The sequence below is a fragment of the Coccidioides posadasii genome, chromosome 3, assembly GCF_018416015.2.
Source record: "Coccidioides posadasii str. Silveira chromosome 3, complete sequence".
NCBI classification, from domain to species: Eukaryota; Fungi; Ascomycota; class Eurotiomycetes; order Onygenales; family Onygenaceae; genus Coccidioides; species Coccidioides posadasii.
Genome location: NC_089409.1, coordinates 1,716,137 through 1,734,493, shown reverse-complemented (window position 1 = coordinate 1,734,493; position 18,357 = coordinate 1,716,137). Strand labels below are relative to the sequence as shown.

The window sequence follows — 18,357 nt, the reverse complement described above, 5'->3', positions numbered from 1 at the left end:
TCGTTGGAGATAAAGCTCCTTGACGTGTGGTACTATATGAGACCTAGGCCTGCACTATTTCATCCTGCGCCAGAGTCTCTATCCGCTTGAGCGAGTGATTTGTTTACAAAACCTCCCCTCGCATGGTTTGGACGAATAGTCATGTTGGCCTGTGAAACCGTTATTACGGGAGTGATGTGGTCTCAACTAATCACGACGAATACTTCCTGAAAAGGAATCCGAGTTGCTAACTGCATTCGAAAGAAATAACTGTTGGCAGGCAATTGCATCTGGCGGCGTATACCTATGCAATTGGAATGTAGGTCGATACAACACCTCGTGTTTCTCAAGGTTACAGGCCACTTGGAGACCCTTCGATTCGAGATTTGTGCCATGTTAAGTTCTGCCACCCAAGATAAATCGCCCCTTCTGTGCTTAGTTCTCGCCTATCATTGGCAATAAAAAGCAGCGCACACAGATCCTGGCGGGTATGTTTGAGAAAACACACCTGAGCATTTCTACCCGGGTCCAGAGTCAATGTCTATTGAGCCATTCATCGTGTACAAAACTGCTTTATATACAAAATGGTTCATTTAGATGAACTCTCGCCTTTCTCGCTATTTTCTATTTTATCCACCAGTTCATCAATTTTCTTGAACGGGAGGCTCGAGTACTGAGGTGGAAGTAAGAATGGACGAAGATCACTATGTAAGTCATCAATATCAGAATGGAGCTAAGTCCGGCATAAATGCAACTTACTATCGATTATCATCTGGCGAATATGATTCTGCATGGTACGACGGAGTCAAGGTCGTCATTTTAAACCGATTAACAGCGTAATAGTGATAGAATCTCTAAAATTACCGTTAGTGTTGCGTTTAAATGGGCTCACAGAGTAGTTTGGGTCACCCACTTTGACCTTTGTTGCTATATCTCGCGGCTTCAAGCCCTTCCACTCGTGCAGCAACTTCTCAAACATGCCATATGGGCCCAATTTCAATACTTTACGGCAGATTCCGAACGTCGACAGTTCATCGTACGTCATGCCCATATCCACTTCATCCGCTTGCACATAATCTTTCGTTATGGGCTCCAGTTCTGCTGTGGGTGTAGCATTGAGAAAATCCACGAGAATTGGGAGTTCGAATTCCTTTTGCGCCCACGCAATAAATAGTTTCAAATCTTTCTTGGAGATCGAACCAATTGGGTTAATGTCGGCGGACGAGCAGTCGTATCTAGTATAGTAACCACGAAGAGCCCTAAAGACACATTTCGTTACTGGTAGGAAGAGAATAATTTGGGGCGGAACCCCAAAGGTCGTTTCGCAGTGAACAACTAATAGTTGTTTGAAAATAACTCACTCGTCGCAATTGGCACTACCAAGGACTAGCAATCCACCTCCTCCAGGCCTCTTTCTGACGGTTGGTAGTAATTGACTGAACTCGTACGCAGTTACCATTCGAGTTCGCGCCTGAATATTCTGAAGTGCAAGATTTTCCGCCTGGGTGCCACCATAAACTTTGAACTTGGGGTTGAATCCTGTTGCTTTAGCAAAGGTGTCCTTCTGAGCATTGAAAATATCGTCAATGTTGAGGTCAACATGATATGCGCCAATTGCCTTCGATAGGTCTTTGGCCCTGCTTCTCGTCTCCTTGGAGGACTGCGATGCCATTCCCATATAGACGGTGTGGAAAATGTTATAACACAGCTCTTGGGGTGTTTTGGGCAACCAGCCTTCCTTCTCATACACTCCAGCAATCCGCTTAACGTCAGTGACGACTTGCTGGTTCCCCCTTTCAATTGCTTCTATAACAAGACGGCACATCGAAAAAACTATGATAGCAGTGGCGCATGAGTCGATGCCACCGCTCAAGGGAACGAGGAACCCAGCAAGTTGGGAACGACGTAGATAATCCCACAGCCAGCATGCAGGGCCAAGGGCAATCTCCTCCTCAGGGAGATGGTATCGGACGTCGAGTCGCGGCGATGGAGAGAGACCGGGGTCTAACTGGTCACTTTCCGCAGATAGGCTGAAAGAAGTCTCGATACGTCTGTATTCAGGAGCGCGGACCGCCTGCAACCCTCGACTGGGTGCAAACCGGAACGCCCTAACCTCCTCTAAATCGACGGTTGCAGTGACCACTTCGACATCGTTCAAAGAGAACTGGGTTCCCTGAGCGACGATCTCGCCATTAACGACAATCATACTGCATCCATCGTAGTACAGTCGTTCCCCGCCCCCTCCTATTTCCAATCAGCCAAATTTTAAGACCGGAGTAATTGTCATGTTTAGCACGGTGTATTTACCTTGTAAGTTTGAATAAAGATATATTCCTCCACTTTTCCGAGTAGCCTCGAGGATCAGGGAAACACGTTGATCAAGCTTTCTTAAATTATGATGGGATCCAGAACTGTTCGTGAAAATCTCAACGCCGTTCAACCCCATGTCTGCGTGTGGTCCAGCGGGTGTGAATAGCTCCTCGCATGTCTCCGCGCCCAGGCACCTTGGGGGCTGTTAGAAAGAGAACTGCCCTATAATTCGGCCTACAAAACTCACGTATCTGGGGTTGAAATGACAGCATCTCCAAAGGGAACTTTCGTACTGCCTTGAAGCCTCTGGATGATTCGTGGGAGGTAATAGTCCTCCACATGCCGGGGACGTTCCCATGGAGTGAAGTACCTCATTTCGCGATAGTTCCCATCGTTTGCCAGCCAGATTTTGGGACGGATGAGTAAGATCTTGCCATCTATTGCGATAACTCTGCAGTTGAAGCGAAGATTCCTGTGCATGATTGGCATCCCAATGTCCTAGTGGATCGTTAATTCGTGCGTTTGCAAAGTTAATCCTATGCGAAAACTCCAGGAAGTCGGGTGCGGTTTAGTTGCGCCTGGATCCTGGATGCACGGCTAGGGCATACCAGTAAAATCCCATGGCATTCTTCATCAGCGAGAATTCGTGCCATCATTTCCCAAGAATGAAGGTAGACATCGTTCTCAAGGAAATGATCAAGGCAATCATATCCAGAGATCTCCAGCTCCGGGCCTACTCTCAGCTTGGCACCAGCCTGCTTTGCACGCTTGATGGACTCTATGATTCGGGCTGTATTGCCCTCCCAATCAAGGGCCCATTGGTTCAGGGTGCAGGTACTAAACGGGGCTTCGGTTATTATTGGGTCGGATGAAGGTCTTCGCGGATGGAATACTTACGCGACGGTAGTGAGATGGCCCATGATGGGATGAAGAAATCGACCTTCCGTTTAGTCTAAGCGAATGAAGACTGGTGAAGCAGCCAAAAGACGGTCGATATTGACCAACGGACCACCCCGCCGTTGATCAAGTCCCAGGCACATCGCGCTTGCATGTCATCCCGCCAATAAGGGCCCTAGCCACACAACCCAGCCCATAGCTTCAGCCACTCTGAAACTCTAAACAGTTTGGCCCAAACAGTCGTCGCTCAGGTTTGACCGTCCTTGAGGTGTGGCCTTTGCCCTGAAGATGTCTCGACTAGGCCCAGAAGCGCTTTCTCCTTCAAAGCTCTATCTCTTGGTGAAGATGGTCGAACCGGCGTTCCTTTCGTGATCGATTACCCCCGCCTAGCAAGGACGGTGCTCTCCGAGTCGCTTCGGCGCTCGCTTGTACCCCCCAAACATACATCATCGATACCATCTTGTACTCAAGGTGACTACTATATATCCCTAGGCGTGTTTTTACAGTCTACTGCTTGCGTCTCTTCCTATTTCATAACAAGAGACGCCTACTTCCGCTTACCCAGTGAAGCTTGGAGTATGAATTTTGGAATCTCACGTCGGCGAACCTGAAGTCATATCACAATAGTCACGTGATGGATATTGTTGGCTAGCCTGATTGGGTCTTAGCCCATACGGGGATGCGACACACGTCAAACTCTGGGAACCTCACCATCATCGCGGCGTTCATGCATGGAACAGTCCGAGCTGCAGACTCCTACAGCGGCCCGGGTACCATTTCCACTGATCTTGAACAAAGATGAGTGATGCAGAATTCGGTATGGAGCTCAATTGCATCCGCAATGCCGTAACGAGGTTCCCATATCATTACATTCGCAATGACCGCGCATGTCAATATCAAAGACTTCCGAGCCTTTTTATAACATCAAGTTGGACTCCGCGGAAGATATTGGTCAGAGAAGTGAAGCTTGGCCCTTATTCCGTCCCGCGAGGACAGGTTTCCATGGCTTATGTGCGAACCGGTCGGGTTTAACACTGTCACATTGCTCCGACAATTCTTGTTAGATATGTACGCGCTAAGCCTTGTTTCTTCGTCATCTATTCATTCCAGCATGCCCGATACGGCTTCCAGGTATCCTCTTTGGGAGCTTCAGGACCCCAAAATAGTGAGTGGCGTGGCGCTACCTCCATAGACGAGCCCCTTGATTCGGAAAGACTTAAAATCAAGGGGTCACGGAGGGATGATATATGAAAAGGGTGCCTGCTGATTTTGCTCTTTCTCTTTCTCCTCCATTTTCCTAACCACCAAGTGATACCCCTTTGCTTTTCTCTTTCGTTTGTCTACTCCTGGGGAGTGTTCTCTTTTCCATTCGCTTGACTTCATACAGTGCAGGCACACCTCGTTTATATTTTCAGACCTGCAACTACTTGATCTCCCGGTCTTCTTTTTTTTTTTTTTTTTTGGAAGAGACCAGTCTCACACACTATTCACAATGGCTCTTCGCGATGTCTTGTTATCGACCCTGCTCTTTGCGGCTGGTATCCAGGCCACGGTTGATGACAGACTTTACCCCTTACGTCCACGAAAAGCACATTTTCCAGCCAAACGGCAGCTCCCAGAATCGATGGTCAACGTTCATGTAGTGCAGGTTTCGGATAATGAAGGTGCTTTGAAGTTTTATCCCGACGACTTGCAAGTCGAGTTAGGCGAGATGGTCCAATTCCAGTTCCATCCAAAAGTAAGTATTTTCAGCGTTACCTACGACATAACCTGCGCTGACTATCCAAAAGAACCACTCCATTGTCCAGTCCACGTTCGACAGACCATGTGAGCCAATGAGCAGATCCACTCCAGGGATGGCCGGAATCCGATCTGGATTTATGCCCGTCGAAGCCGACTCGGAGATGATGCCCGTGTTCACTATCATGGTTAACGACACCAAGCCCATGTGGTTCTACTGCGGACAGGGAAAGCATTGTCAAAATGGCATGGTTATGGCCATTAACGCGTAAGGCTCGTGTTGCACCGTGGATCTTGAGAAATACTGACAGCCCTATCTAGTGTTGCCGGTAGCAACAGAACCGTTGAAGCATATCGGGCACTTGCCGCGAAAGCAGACAGCTCGCCTAATGGAGGCCCTAGCAACACAATCCCGAATACTGGTCTCCCAAGTCCCACCGGTAGTGCAGCCGAACAGACACAAAACGCGGCTCCGAAGGCGGCTGCACATGTGGCCGGATTGAGTGGAGTGCTCATGGCTGTGGCCGCCATTATTGCTGGACTTTGAGCACCCTAGGAAAGCCTTTGGGATTGTGATATTTTCAACATATCGTGATGGCATCGCTGTTGTCAGTTTAACCTATTGTATAACGTTTTATTCATGACCCTTTACCTTTTTTTTTTTGAAAGATGATTTTGCCATTGTCAACTGTCTTGGCGGCTATTTAAACCTTGGCCAGAATAATAATAAGAAAGGTTGCCAATTCCTGCGCTACTTGCGATCAGTCAATTAAGCACTCTGTAGAACTCTGTAATTAAGCAGGAAGGCAATTGGGCGGTTTCGTAGGGAACTCCATAACCGAGAGACATGAGAGGCAGTCAGGGCCTTGTTAGCGGCGACAGGAAAACCGCGAACTCTGATTCTTTTAATCTTGATCCGTGACGCGTCGCCAACACGATCATTCAATCTCAACGTTCCGAGGAGGTGTTTGAAGGAGCTTCTAGTCATCATGAATGATGCATCCACGTCTTTGCTTACAGAGCATTTTAGCTACACTCCCTTGGTAGGTATCTCCAGCAATGTCAAACGGCGAAACCCTTTGAAGCCCTGAAGCGGGGGAGAGATGACTGACACCCCGACTGCTTCTAGTCCCTTATCGACGACATAATCAATTCAGTGAATAATCTCATTTACCAAGCGATATCCAGTCTTGAAAATGGCATGCTCAACACGCCGCCGGAGCGATTGGGCTTTCGGCACGCGGACAACACGATCCCGGACACCGACGACGACGGGAACATACAGTACCCCGAGGCGCGTCTTGAGATCGAGAATGGACTGCACCAACTGGAGACGCTGTTCGAGGCGACAGTAGATAAGGCGTTCGATAAGTTCGAGATCTACGTTCTGAGAAATATTCTGATGGTGCCGCATGATTTGGTGGGATGGATTCGATTGAGCCATCACGAGGTAAGATGGCTTTCATTAAGCACTAGGGATTACACGGCAGAATGTTCCCCTTTATATGGGGCCTGGTTTTAACTGATGGACTAATTGTGGCATGTTTTTTCTGTTCAGAATGTATCGTTTGAACCGTTGCCAGAAGACGCACCTACACACAAGTCCATCACTCTCCAACGCGTAAAACTCCGTGAAACCCGAAAGTTGAATAATCTGCTCCGAAGGGAAAGCGCACGGAACGATATCTTAATAGCCCAGCTCCGCTCCATGCTATCAGTGGGAGAATCAACCAGCGAAAATCCAAAAGCTGCGGGCGGAAACGGCCGTACCAGCGCTCTTAATCCCCAGTTGCCCAACTTGTCATTCCTCTTCACCGACCCGGCTGCCAAACAACTTAATGTTGGCGATGATGGTGGTCCTTCACACACTCCAATCACTACGAATACAACATTTATACTCTCACAGCTCCCTGCATTACAGGCGACATTGACACAGCTACGACCAAAGCTAGTAACGTTAGCTACGCCGGCGGATCAGATAGGAGAATCAGATTCGAAGCGCGAAGAGAGGAGACGATATATCGATAGCCGAACACACCTGCATCTGGAGCGAATTGGTAAATTGGTTGCCGGAGAAGGTCTTCCGAGAGGAAGGAGGATCAATGAGAAAGAGGTGCAGGCGCTCGAGAATGTCGTGGGAATGCTAACAAAATAAAGACTGTGTTATGGGTTATGTTTTAACGAATGAATAATGCTTTGATACTATGGGTAGGTTGGCTTGAAGGTAGGAGTTAGCGAAATGGTGTTTTGGAATCTATACGGAGTATAGATATGGGGGGAGCACAGGTTAATTTACCCACTAACAGGTATTTTCCTTGCTGATAGAAGGCAATGCTGATTGCGGGCGTTTCATTCCCTGACTGCTTCCACCGCCTGGGTACTATGTGGCCAACTGGCTCCATAAGGCCTATATAGTTCCAAGGTCTTGCCTTGACTGCCTCCTTTAGTCCACTGAGAAAACCACTGGGCACATACTGACCAGCTCTCCTGAGGTAGTCATGGAATGTTATCCACTAGGCCTAGATCAATTTTCGGATAATGATGATGTTATGCATCAGTGCATGCTGCAACTTTCCAAATGCCAGGTGTGGACAGACAAGCTCAACGGGATAGCTGGAAGGGAGCTTGCTATAGAGGACTATGAATTTTGCTCCATGTACGGAGTAGAAGTGTTTCTTTCACAGGAGCGCGGCCAATAGTAGACAAGCCTGACATAACTACGTACACAGTCCGTACCAAGATATTTACTCAACTAGGATCAGTCATATGAGAGGGGGTTTGTCGCTGTGCTTGAGGGGACTGGCGTACTCTACTCCGTAAACCCGCGGAGCACGGCGTTGGCGCGTGAAACGAGAGTCAGCAAAATAAACTCTTCGGCCAGCCAGCCCGACAACGCTGGTTGGCTAAGCTTGATCCATGGTTGTGCAACGCGACAGACAAGAAGCTCGAGAACTCTGAGATTCGCCTTCGATGATTTCGAACAGTTTGACTCCCGCATAACAGCACCTTGTGATCATGTCTCCTACGCTTCCAACCCCCGCCAACGGGACTTCTACTCCAGAAGATGGAACGACTCTACTATCCCTAGACGATGGCGAACAATACAACTCTGAAGAAGACCCCGACTTCGATATCAACGCCCCCGCTGAAGACGGAGAAGAGGAGGCAACCGATGCAGAGCCCGATGATCGGCCGCGCAAGCGAAGAAGGCTAACTCCCACCCGAGTGCGAGACGAAGATGGTGATGAATATGTTGTTGAAGGTGCGCTAGACTCCGGCGACGAAGCTACGATTCGAAAAGCGAAGGAGAAAAGAGAGAAAAGGCGGAGGAAGGGGAAAAAGGTAGCCGGAGACCAAGAGAGGGATGGGGATGAGGATGAGGATGACTTTGACTTTGAAGACGATGACGAAGGCGGTGGAAGAGGAGGATTCGTGAGGACAAGAGCTATGAAGATGAAGATGTACGCATACACTTTTCTTTCTCCTAGTGGCGTATATCCGGATTTACATGCTAATTGATTGTTCGTGAGCACAGGCAGGAGGAGCAGAAGCCTCTGGCAAGAATAGATGGTGCCACGGTCGATGTCGATGCGCTATGGGCCCAAATGAATGCGCCCGACTTTGGAAAGGAATCGACACCCTCGATGCAGGAGAAACAATCAGCAAGCGAAGACGCCTCCACAGAAACCTTGGAAGATGGCAGGGCTTCTAACCTTCACCTTCCGCCAAAGACACCCGCGAGAGGAGCGGCCCGCCCGGGCGAAGAAACTATCACAATCAAACGAACCTACAAATTCGCCGGAGAAGTGATAACAGAGGAAAAGGTAGTCCCGAAAGACTCCGCAGAAGCGAAAGTCTACTTGTCGTCCTCGGACGCAACAAAAGATAACGCAAAAGACGATCAACAGAACGACGAGGCACCGAAAGCAAGCCCCCTTCCACTCCGCAGACCCCTTCGGCGCTACTCTCGCTTCGACCCAAATCCGCCACAAACGTATAGACGAAGCTGGGTGAAGACGTCAGCGTCGCAAATATCCCCAATGATGAAGGAGCAGCGAGATGCCACCACACCGGTTGCGGGACCTAAGTTGAACACCGTGATGAAGTCGAAACTCGATTGGGCTGCGTATGTGGATAAAGAAGGGATCAAAGATGAGTTGGACGTTCATAGCCGAGCAAAGGAAGGATATATGGGGCGCATGGACTTTTTGAATCGCGTAGAGGCGAAGAGAGAGGAAGACAGACGGAATGTGAGATTGAAGGGTGTGAAATGATCCTATCTATTATCGACCAAGCCCTGGCTACCTAGCTGTTCATGGCTATCGTGGATAACCGACATTAAGATTCTTACGTCTCGCGGACTATCGGATTAGGTCCCAGTTCGGACATCGATCACTTCAGCATAAGCTGATTTAACAAAGCATGGCGCCCGAAGATCAGGAACGAGGATACGAAATTGTTCCTCCTGTCAAAGTGGAAGAATAGGGCTGTTGCAGAAAGGATAGCATGGGGAAAAAGAAAGACAGGATGAAGAAGATAAAAGATCATGTGCAGGAAGAAGAGGTGAAACCAAAGTCTACAGCTCGTAATAGAGAAGAAACCGCTCTCGCAAGTAACGTAAGTATCGCTAGTTGATGATGAAAGAGGTTGGTCGAGTTCATGATTAACAAACCGGCATAGGTTCGCATTCTCGACTCCAAACATTAAAATAAGCTCCAAACAAGTTTTATGGATGCCATTTCCTCCTTGCAATTGGTATAGTCGAGGAAAAGAATATGTGACGGAGACAATGAGGAACTCTCAGCATTTTTATACCCTAGCGACCAAGCTGCTGGCAGGGCAAAACTAGAGCATCCCTTCTTGAAGAGTTACTACCGACATAACCATCATTTTGATATGATATCCTCAGTGGGCTTGCCTAGATTATCGCGCACTTGCACCACCAGCAAGCTGTCAAGGCCACAGTGAGAGGGACAACGTCACCATAAGCAGCTTTGTGAAAACAGAGGGCTAAAACTGTGCATTATTTGAAGTCTTAACAAACAGGAGTGCTTTCCTCCTGCAAAACTATACCAAGTTCTTTTGCTTTCGAAATCTTATCAACCAGCGCCCTTCCCAGCTCGTGAATTAGGCTGCTAAAGGGGCGAGTATTGTGCAGATGAATATTAACTACCTCTTTTTTTCTTTTTTTTTTTTATAACAGTGTCGATTCTTGCCTCAGTTGAAGTCATTTAATTCTTTGTGAACAGGTAACCTCAAGAATGAAACATGAAGTCCCACAGACTGGAGAGCAGCCCTTCATACCTATGACTCGACTGTTCGCCCACAAGTAAGACTACCTGGCAGTGGGTGTTGTTGTGTAGGAATTTCCCAGCTCTACCGGTAGTTTCTGCAACCCTCCGCCTGAGTATGCGATGTCAACTTTGACACTAATCTTTGCCGTTAACCGGCTGGCGGTTAATGTGTGGACCGAGGGCGAGGCAAAAGCAAAAGGGTGTTTCAAAGTTCAAGCCAAATGTTTGAAGTCCGATCCCTGTCCCTATGCCCAGAGGATCTGAATGGACGGACAGTGCGTGGCGATTTTTACGCCCCATCTATGGAGAACAGCAACCATCATTTTGTGCGTGTGGACGCTTTTCTTCAAAGGATACATAGAATGTCGCTTTTTTTCTTTTTTTTTCCGGCCTCGATGGGGCCCTTGTTGCTATCGCACCATTCATGGGCTGCTGTGAAGCAGTCCTTTATGGAACTGGGCTTGAACCAACCAAGATAATGGATACGTATTGACGGGCTGTCTCCATCTAAGATGCGGCATCCGCTCCCTCGTGGGACTCCTTCTATTGCCATGCTCGAGGATGACCGTATGGGTCCTCATCTGAAGCAAGTTGGATATTTCCGGGAACCTCCTTGGGTGTGGCGTGAAGCCACCTTCTTCCTCCCGAAGCAGATTTTTCTCTCCTTTGCTTTAGTCTCCCTGTTCTTTTTGTTGCTGTTGAGATTACATGCATGCATCTTTAGAATTGGTCTGATATCCTCTCCCTACACTCTCGGTAGCACTGCACTGATACCCACTCAACTTTTGGTCTATCATTTCATTACGCGGTACCAGATATGAATTATTTCAAGAACACTATCATCCTGCTCATAGCGCTTGCTGCCTCTGTGCATGCCCATATGAGGCTATACTACCCCCCTCCTTTCGCGGCCAGTAACAATCCTCACCGCACCGGCCCTCCCGACGAGCGACTCGACTATCCTTATAACTGCTGCGGCAGAAAAACAGTCTACCCATGTCGTGGCTACCTCGACCTTCTTGGAACCGATCAAGGGAAGCCAGTAGCTACCTGGCCAGCAGGCTCCGTTCAGAACTTCAGTTTAGTTGGAGGCGGCACACACTACGGCGGATCATGCCAGGTTGGCTTCAGCATCGACAAAGGCAAAACCTGGCAAGTAGTCAGCAGCTATGAAGGGAATTGTCCACATCGCAAGGGCGGGAACAACGCTCCAGAAGAGCAGACTTTCCAGTTCAAAGTGCCCTCGGACATGCCTTCCGGAGACCACGTCTTTGCGTGGACATGGGTCAACCGAGAGCAGGAGTTCAATATGGTCTGCTCATCGGTTACCATCTCTGACTCTCTTGAGCCGCCTGTCCCCGGTTACGCCTCCGATGGCTTCTGCGGATCATCTTCGGCCACAGCAAGAGCTGATCCGAGTGCGAACGCAACCCTGTCGGCCTCTCCCGTCGAGCAGGGTACTCCAGCAACCCCGTCCACAGCGGGCACCTTGGACGCTGAGAAACCATTTGACGGCAATGGACAAGGGTCAACACTGCGGTCACCACGTCGCGCGCTGGACAGGCATCGGGGTCGCGCTAGACGGGTGGGTACCGGTCAGATCACAGACCGCGGAATCACTCATCCCGCATACATGGCCCGCCCTGGGTTTCTGCTAGCCAACATTGGAAACGGCTGCAAGACACCAAAGGAGACTGCGGAAGTGAAGTATCCGAACCCAGGATTGGACGTCGTCGCGGGAGATGAAGAGTATCCTCTTGCGCTTCCAGAGCCGGCAGATAAATGTGGAGCATATATTTTTCGGAAAGCGACTCCGTAACACAGGGTATATGTAAATACATCGTAGTACTCATTAGCGAGCAGGTTAGCTTTGACTAGTTTTAAAACGTTGATCGTGCTGTTTTGCCCTGTTCTGCGCCCTTTTGTAGTTTGCTGCGTAAATTCGTCGGGCTTTGGAGCCAGCAAGTCAAAGGAGCGAACGGCATGCTATTTCAAATCACCCTCGTATCCGCCCACCTTGCTCAGCTGGGAGCCGCAAAGTAACGAAGATCAAATCCAGAGCATCCTGAGTTTTGCAGCTGGATTGTGAGTATATATTGGTTTTCCTTGGAAAAAGTGCGCGAGGAAGAAATTTTATGTACTGTTGAAGCCGGCGTCCAGCGTTGCATACAGAATGGGACCCAACGGTTCACGGCGGCCCCATGTCAAGTCCAGGAACGGATGCGCCCAGTGCAAGGCAAGGAGGATAAAAGTCGGTAACCGTTCTCCCGCCCCCCCCTCTTGTCCTCAATAAACTAGTGATGCCTGGCAGCCATGTGCTCTCCTCGTCAGATGTTTTTATCAGCATCACTTGGCGTTATCGATCATTTGGTTAAACTGATGGGCCATATCAGTGCGATGAACTGCCTCCGCGTTGCAGGAATTGTCAGAAACGACGGATAAGATGTGACTATGAGGATCTCTTCGGCTTGAACTCTCAAGTTCCAACATCCGCCAAACCACCGGAACCGAATCTAAAGATCTATATACACCCGCTATCTGGCGTCACCAGCGGGGTTTCCTCGAAGACTCAAGACCAAGCTTTGTCACGGGCAGTATCACAGGCTGCCTGTCTCAATGCTCCGCTTGAAAGATCTCTCGGTCCCTCGCCCTTTTCTTCCGAGGACATGGAGCTGATCCACCACTACGCGACCATCACCAGCCTAACCCTAGCCGAGGATGGAAGAAAGAGGAAGCTCTGGCAGCACGCGATCCCACAGCAGGCGCAATTGTTCCCCTTTCTTCTGAACAACCTCCTATCCCTCGCCGCCTTGCACCTGGCTCACCTCCGCCCTTCTGAGCAAGGGAGATTCACCTACCTCGCCGCCAAGCACCAGTCTCAATGCATCAAAGCCGCCCAGCGGCGCAAGCCGGGCATCACCCACGAGAACTGCAGCGCCGTTATAGTCTGCTCCGGATTGCTCCTCCTCCACGAGCTGGCCGTCCTTCACCCGTCCTACTTCGTCCACGCGCGCTCTACTGATCCCCTGGACGAATTCCTCGACAAAGTCCTCTTGATGCGACGCATCCTCATCCTGTGGAAGATGGGAATGCCCATGTTCAAAACCGGCCCGGTTCGTGACCTAGTCCTGCACTCCCACAAGATGCACGGCGCCAGATCGCCCGTGCTGCGTGACGCACGGGCCGCGACTGAGCAGCTGCGCGAGCTCAACGCGTGTCTGACCGGGGGAGAAGATGAGCGAGCAGCATACGCCGCCGCCATCGATCGTCTGTGGGAGTGCTACGAGGAAGCGCTGTGCATACCGTCCGACTGGGTCATGACGATAAGCTGGCCTTTCTACGTGCCGGAATCATACATCGAGCTTCTCACGCAGAAGCGACCCTTGGCGCTGGTGATCATTGCGCACTTCGTGACGCTGTTGAGTTTTCCAGCAAATAGATGGTGGGCGAATGGGTGGCCGGGTCCTGTGGTCCGGGCTTTGGCGAGGAATGTCGAGGGGCCATGGCGCGTTGCGCTGGAGTGGCCAGCGAGGATGGTTGGCGTGGAGATCTGCAAGGAAGGTTTCGGGAGGGAAGAAAAGCAACCGCTGATAGTTAAGTATCTGAGCGCAAGAAGCCAAAACAAGAACAATCTGGTTTATCAGAATGTCGGACTTTAGCAGATAAGTCCGTCCTGCAGGCCGAACCAGCAGTCAAATAATGCTGCCTTCTTGGTGTAGACAGCGAGTTACAACGAGCTACGGCGATAGTTTAGCAAAGTACATGGCGGCAAGCTAGATAGTTAGCTCGGCCGGTGTCCGTTTCATTATTAGTTCGTGAGGATTTCGATACCTCGTCGGGGGGGAAGCGGATAGAGCATATATTTAAGACATGAATTCAGCTCCCCAGAAATTCGCTCACCAACCAGAAAGCTCAAGTTCTCTCTCTCTCTGTGTGTGTGTGTGTGTGTGTGTCTGTCTCTCTCACACATCCTAGCACGCCTCCAATAACTGTGTCACTGAAGCTATTTTACCCACCAACTATGTCTTCTCTCTGCGACCATGTCATTGCCATCGCTGGCGCCAGCGATCTAGCCAAGTACTTCATCGAGGAGCTAATGGCAGCCGCCCAGCCTTCTGCACCGCCAAAAATCGTCGTGATGACGCGCTCGACGTCCTCCAGGCCATGGTTCACCAGCAATCCTCACATTTCCATTCGAGTGTCCGACTACACCGCATCCTCCATCCAAGCGATTCTCGACGCCACCAACGCCACGGCGCTCTTTTCTTTCCTGCACTCCAATGATCCGCGCAGCTACAACACGGCTCAAGAAGCCATGCTTGCAGCCAGTCGGGCAAGCAAGTCGTGTCGGCGGTTCGTGCCCTCGGACTACGGCGGAGACATCGACAGATTTCCCGGTCTGCCACGATTCTATGAGCCTACGCACAGAGCGTTCCGCGAGAACATCCTGCGCCACGAGACCTGAGATCGAGTGGACGGCCGTCAACCATGGGTGGTTCATGGATTACTTCGTACAGGGAAGTAAAGTAGATCCGACTACATTGCCGTACGGCTTTTCTGGACGATCGCCGGTGACAGCAGGACAGGGTGAGAATGATAATAACAGTAAAGACATCGACTTCTCGATTCCGCGCTCGTACATGCAGCCTCTCCCGGGTATCTGGCCTCTCGACCTCGACTCGTTCACAGCAACGCGCCTGGGAACCGGGAACGAGGCTATCGGCTGGACATCAGCGCGCGATGTCGCTCGCGCCCTGGTGCGACTCGTCCAAGCACCCGCCGGATCCTGGGAGAAGCACACCTACGTAGCGGGCGAGATAGGGACGTGGAACCGGGCCATTTCAAAAGTGGAAAAGTTTCTTGGTCGGAAATTTGTTGTTGTCGATCCGCCATCAGAATAGCAGGAAGATGTTTGACCCAATCCCTTCCAGTACCATTGGTGGCTTTAGCTAATCCATCAGCCAAAGGCTTATGACCAACTTCCGCCATTCCATTTGCAGGAGGATTATCCCCTTGTCCGTAGGTTGAATGTTAGGCTGGCTTCTTGTGGTATATCTTTGAGGAACGTTCTCCATCTATCAAAAGCGCAGGGTGTTGCTCCTAGACATATCCCATTCTCCCTTGGTATTGTGAAGCAAGACAAGGTCTCCAGGTTGAAGAGGGTTAGTCCGAATATTATGGGTGTCATCAAAGTATTCCTTATTCCTAGCGCGCATTCGGAGCTGATGGTGTGCTGCCTCCAGGATATCCTCATCTCGTCTTTCAATTTGGCGTGCTCGCATAAGAAGGTCTTCGGTTGTTCGAACATTTCTCCAGGGAATTGTTTGCCAGGTAGGAACCTCAAGCTCAATTGGAAGAACTGCCTCCTGACCCATTAGCAGTTCTTCCAATTGAGCTTGAGGTTCCTACCTGGCAAACAATTCCCTGGAGAAATGTTCGAACAACCGAAGACCTTCTTATGCGAGCACGCCAAATTGAAAGACGAGATGAGGATATCCTGGAGGCAGCACACCATCAGCTCCGAATGCGCGCTAGGAATAAGGAATCTTCAGCGGGAGATGGCCAGGGATGACAGCGACGACGACCCCACAGCGCTGTGGCAGGCGTACATGAACGAATGGAATATTACGGGGGCGAGTGCGGTGCCAATGGATATGGTCATGAGACAGCGGGAGAAGTTCTTTTCGGGGCTGAAGTTTCGGGGGATAGAGGAGCTGCTGGAGGATGGGCTGGGGGGAAAGCTAAAGGGCATGGTGTAGGTTAACTGACAGCTAACATATATATATATATATGCTAACTAACTAAGTTAGCTAGTTACCATGATGATGCAACGTATCATCTACAATTTTGCTGAACCAAAGGCAAAAAAGTAAAAATAAAAATAAAACAAATAGACAATGATGAAGTTGTACAAAATCAGCTAGAAGTTAAACAATGTTTAACTGTCATAATCATTTGAGTTATGACACTCCGCGATTTTCTTTTGCCGGATTTCCATGCCGAAGCCATTTGCTAGTTCAGCTGGAGGAGTTGACCGGAATTCCGCACTGCTTCAGGAGCTTTTTAAGTTGAATTAGCCAGCCAAACCCCACAAACTAAACCCCATATGTCTAGAAATCTTCTGGTTTGGATCGAAGTAGATAACTGGTATCCGGGCCAATATCATAAGCAGCTGCTCTGTGTGTGTTAGTTACGGCCGCGAGCTAGGGTTTAATTCCGCTCCTTAACGGCCACCGCGCCGTTACAGCACCGAGATGGATAGGAGAGAAGCAATGGGCCATACTAGTGATCCTTATTCGTTTATCCCCAGAGTCCGGCATGATTCCGGAGTCAATTGCGGGGGATGCTTGACTGGCGTTTTGAGCTCTACCCCGCGTGTCTCTCTCTCTCTCTATATATATATATATATTGTGGTATGAGCTTCTTTGTCGGGAACCTTGTATCACTTCTCTTTGAAGTTCTGGAGACATTCACTTTCAAAAAGACTCAAAAATGGCAGTCGAAATCCTAGAGGATCCTCAATTCGAGATCCCCAAGACCTGCAAAGCGGGTGTTGTCCACAATGAAGGCCCTGAATTCGTCTTGAAGGTGGAAGATGTACCTGTGCCCGAGCCTGGTGAGAATTTTTATGTGCCTGGTTATAGCCTCATATATTTAAAAAAAAAAAAATCTGACTGCTGCTAGGACCCGATGAGGTCCTTATCAAATTAAACATCACCGGCCTCTGCTACTCCGACATACACTTCATGCTGGGGGACCTGGGAGGGCCTACAATGGCAGGGAACAACGTCCGATCGCCTGGGCACGAAGGCGCTGGTGTTGTTGTCAAGGTGGGCTCGAATGTGAAGGGCTGGAAAGTCGGTGACAGAGCGGGCGTGAAGCCGATGTGGGATACATGTGGTGCCTGCGAGCTGTGCTGGGGCGACAAGGAGACTTACTGTCCCAAGTCCATCTCCACGGGCCTACAGGTCTCTGGAACGTATCAGCAGTATATCACGAGTCCGGCGAGATACACGACCCCGATTCCCGACGGTGTTCCAGATGAAATAGCTGCAGTGAGTTGTTAAAAAAAAAAAAAAAAAAAAAAAAAAGCCCTTTCCCCCAGACTTCCCATTCAATGCTTGATGTATATCCCGTCTCATCGGATACACTGACAGCGTGTGTGTAGCCCATCATGTGCAGTGCTTCGACGGTGCTCCGCAGCCTTGAGGAGTCCAAACTCCGACCGGGTGACTGGGCGGTGTTCCCGGGGGGAGGAGGAGGAGTTGGCATCCAGGGGGTCCAACTCGCCAAGGCCATGGGAATACGCGCAATTGCAATCGATAGCGGGGACGCAAAGAGAGCACTGTGCCTGGAGATGGGTGCCGAACACTTTGTTGACTTCCGCGAGAGCAAAGATGTCGCGAAAGAGGTCGTGGAACTCTGCGACGGGATCGGAGCCCATGCGGTGTTTGTGACGGCGCCACAGGCCTACAGGGACGCTATCTCTTTCACCGGCAGGCGGGTTGGGTCCAAAGTGATGTGCATCGGGCTCCGTAAGTTGCCTCAGACCGTGGAGATAAAACTATAAAAAAAAAAAAAAAACCAAAGTCTGACCGAAAGGGGGTTGGGTTGCGTTTGTTCGAGAACAGCATCGGCGAGTGAATATGTGTTTGGGGCGCACCCAGCACAGTTTGTCTTCAAGAACATGTCGGTCGTCGGTACGCTCGTTGGATCGATGAGGGACACGGCGCGGGCGCTGGACTTTGCGAAACGCGTAGGTCAACGATCGACGTAGTCTGCCCCATGGACGGTGCACTGACATTTAGTAACACAGGGACTGTTGAAGCCGATCTACGAGAAATGGCCGATCGCCCGGATGCCCGAAGCCGTCGAAAAACTCCGACGGGGACAGGTCGCGGGGCGATACGTAGTCGACTTCAACGCATAATAAGTGGTGATCGAAGTAACCGCCACCCAATATGGAGTTTAGGAACCACAGGCTCGAGCCCAGACTCGGCTCTAGACGTGAAGAAACCGGGGAGAAAAAAAAAGAAAAAAAAAAGAAAAGAAAAGAGAAGAAAAGAATATGGTCATTATTACTCCACTGAATATGGAGTACGAAGGAGGAAGTGAAGCCGACCGTAGGGGCCTCGGA

At 50.0% G+C, this 18,357-nt stretch overlaps 10 protein-coding genes across 10 annotated transcripts; 9 read left to right on the top strand and 1 right to left on the bottom strand.

The window, feature by feature from the left end:
• Positions 1–74: 74 nt before the first annotated feature.
• Positions 75–3,311, bottom strand: QNS1 (glutamine-dependent NAD(+) synthetase). Its single transcript, XM_003069014.2, has 8 exons — positions 3,187–3,311; positions 2,898–3,126; positions 2,537–2,787; positions 2,287–2,483; positions 1,341–2,223; positions 893–1,238; positions 739–833; positions 75–683 (listed from the first exon to the last, which is right to left on the bottom strand). Exons 1-8 carry the CDS (start codon positions 3,207–3,209, stop codon positions 569–571), a joined length of 2,139 nt encoding a protein of 712 aa, XP_003069060.1. The 5' UTR covers positions 3,210–3,311; the 3' UTR covers positions 75–568.
• A 1,367-nt stretch (positions 3,312–4,678) lies between these two features.
• Positions 4,679–5,473, top strand: D8B26_005523 (uncharacterized protein; the record flags this gene model as incomplete). The annotated part of the gene is made up of 3 exons (XM_003069015.1): positions 4,679–4,924; positions 4,977–5,194; positions 5,248–5,473. 3 exons carry the CDS (start codon positions 4,679–4,681, stop codon positions 5,471–5,473), a joined length of 690 nt encoding a protein of 229 aa, XP_003069061.1.
• A 342-nt stretch (positions 5,474–5,815) lies between these two features.
• D8B26_005522 (uncharacterized protein) lies at positions 5,816–7,290 on the top strand. Its single transcript, XM_003069016.2, has 3 exons — positions 5,816–5,969; positions 6,056–6,376; positions 6,485–7,290. The coding sequence occupies exons 1-3, from the start codon at positions 5,916–5,918 to the stop codon at positions 7,079–7,081; spliced, it is 972 nt and encodes a 323-aa protein (XP_003069062.2). The 5' UTR covers positions 5,816–5,915; the 3' UTR covers positions 7,082–7,290.
• A 633-nt stretch (positions 7,291–7,923) lies between these two features.
• Positions 7,924–10,208, top strand: SWC5 (swr complex subunit). The gene is made up of 3 exons (XM_066124906.1): positions 7,924–8,387; positions 8,462–9,543; positions 9,607–10,208. The coding sequence occupies exons 1-2, from the start codon at positions 7,942–7,944 to the stop codon at positions 9,198–9,200; spliced, it is 1,185 nt and encodes a 394-aa protein (XP_065980987.1). The 5' UTR covers positions 7,924–7,941; the 3' UTR covers positions 9,201–9,543; positions 9,607–10,208.
• Positions 10,209–10,732: 524 nt separating this feature from the next.
• On the top strand, positions 10,733–12,039 carry D8B26_005520 (uncharacterized protein; the record flags this gene model as incomplete). Its single annotated transcript, XM_003071844.2, has 2 exons — positions 10,733–10,837; positions 10,981–12,039. 2 exons carry the CDS (start codon positions 10,733–10,735, stop codon positions 12,037–12,039), a joined length of 1,164 nt encoding a protein of 387 aa, XP_003071890.2.
• A 354-nt stretch (positions 12,040–12,393) lies between these two features.
• Positions 12,394–13,879, top strand: D8B26_005519 (uncharacterized protein; the record flags this gene model as incomplete). The annotated part of the gene is made up of 2 exons (XM_003071845.2): positions 12,394–12,471; positions 12,614–13,879. 2 exons carry the CDS (start codon positions 12,394–12,396, stop codon positions 13,877–13,879), a joined length of 1,344 nt encoding a protein of 447 aa, XP_003071891.2.
• A 362-nt stretch (positions 13,880–14,241) lies between these two features.
• D8B26_005518 (uncharacterized protein) lies at positions 14,242–14,685 on the top strand (the record flags this gene model as incomplete). The annotated part of the gene is made up of 1 exon (XM_066124905.1): positions 14,242–14,685. One exon carries the CDS (start codon positions 14,242–14,244, stop codon positions 14,683–14,685), a length of 444 nt encoding a protein of 147 aa, XP_065980986.1.
• A 34-nt stretch (positions 14,686–14,719) lies between these two features.
• Positions 14,720–15,121, top strand: D8B26_005517 (uncharacterized protein; the record flags this gene model as incomplete). Its single annotated transcript, XM_003069020.2, has 1 exon — positions 14,720–15,121. The coding sequence occupies one exon, from the start codon at positions 14,720–14,722 to the stop codon at positions 15,119–15,121; it is 402 nt and encodes a 133-aa protein (XP_003069066.2).
• A 531-nt stretch (positions 15,122–15,652) lies between these two features.
• D8B26_005516 (uncharacterized protein) lies at positions 15,653–15,979 on the top strand (the record flags this gene model as incomplete). The annotated part of the gene is made up of 1 exon (XM_066124904.1): positions 15,653–15,979. One exon carries the CDS (start codon positions 15,653–15,655, stop codon positions 15,977–15,979), a length of 327 nt encoding a protein of 108 aa, XP_065980985.1.
• A 733-nt stretch (positions 15,980–16,712) lies between these two features.
• D8B26_005515 (uncharacterized protein) lies at positions 16,713–18,150 on the top strand (the record flags this gene model as incomplete). Its single annotated transcript, XM_003071846.2, has 5 exons — positions 16,713–16,836; positions 16,905–17,275; positions 17,389–17,755; positions 17,852–17,976; positions 18,037–18,150. 5 exons carry the CDS (start codon positions 16,713–16,715, stop codon positions 18,148–18,150), a joined length of 1,101 nt encoding a protein of 366 aa, XP_003071892.2.
• Positions 18,151–18,357: the final 207 nt, after the last annotated feature.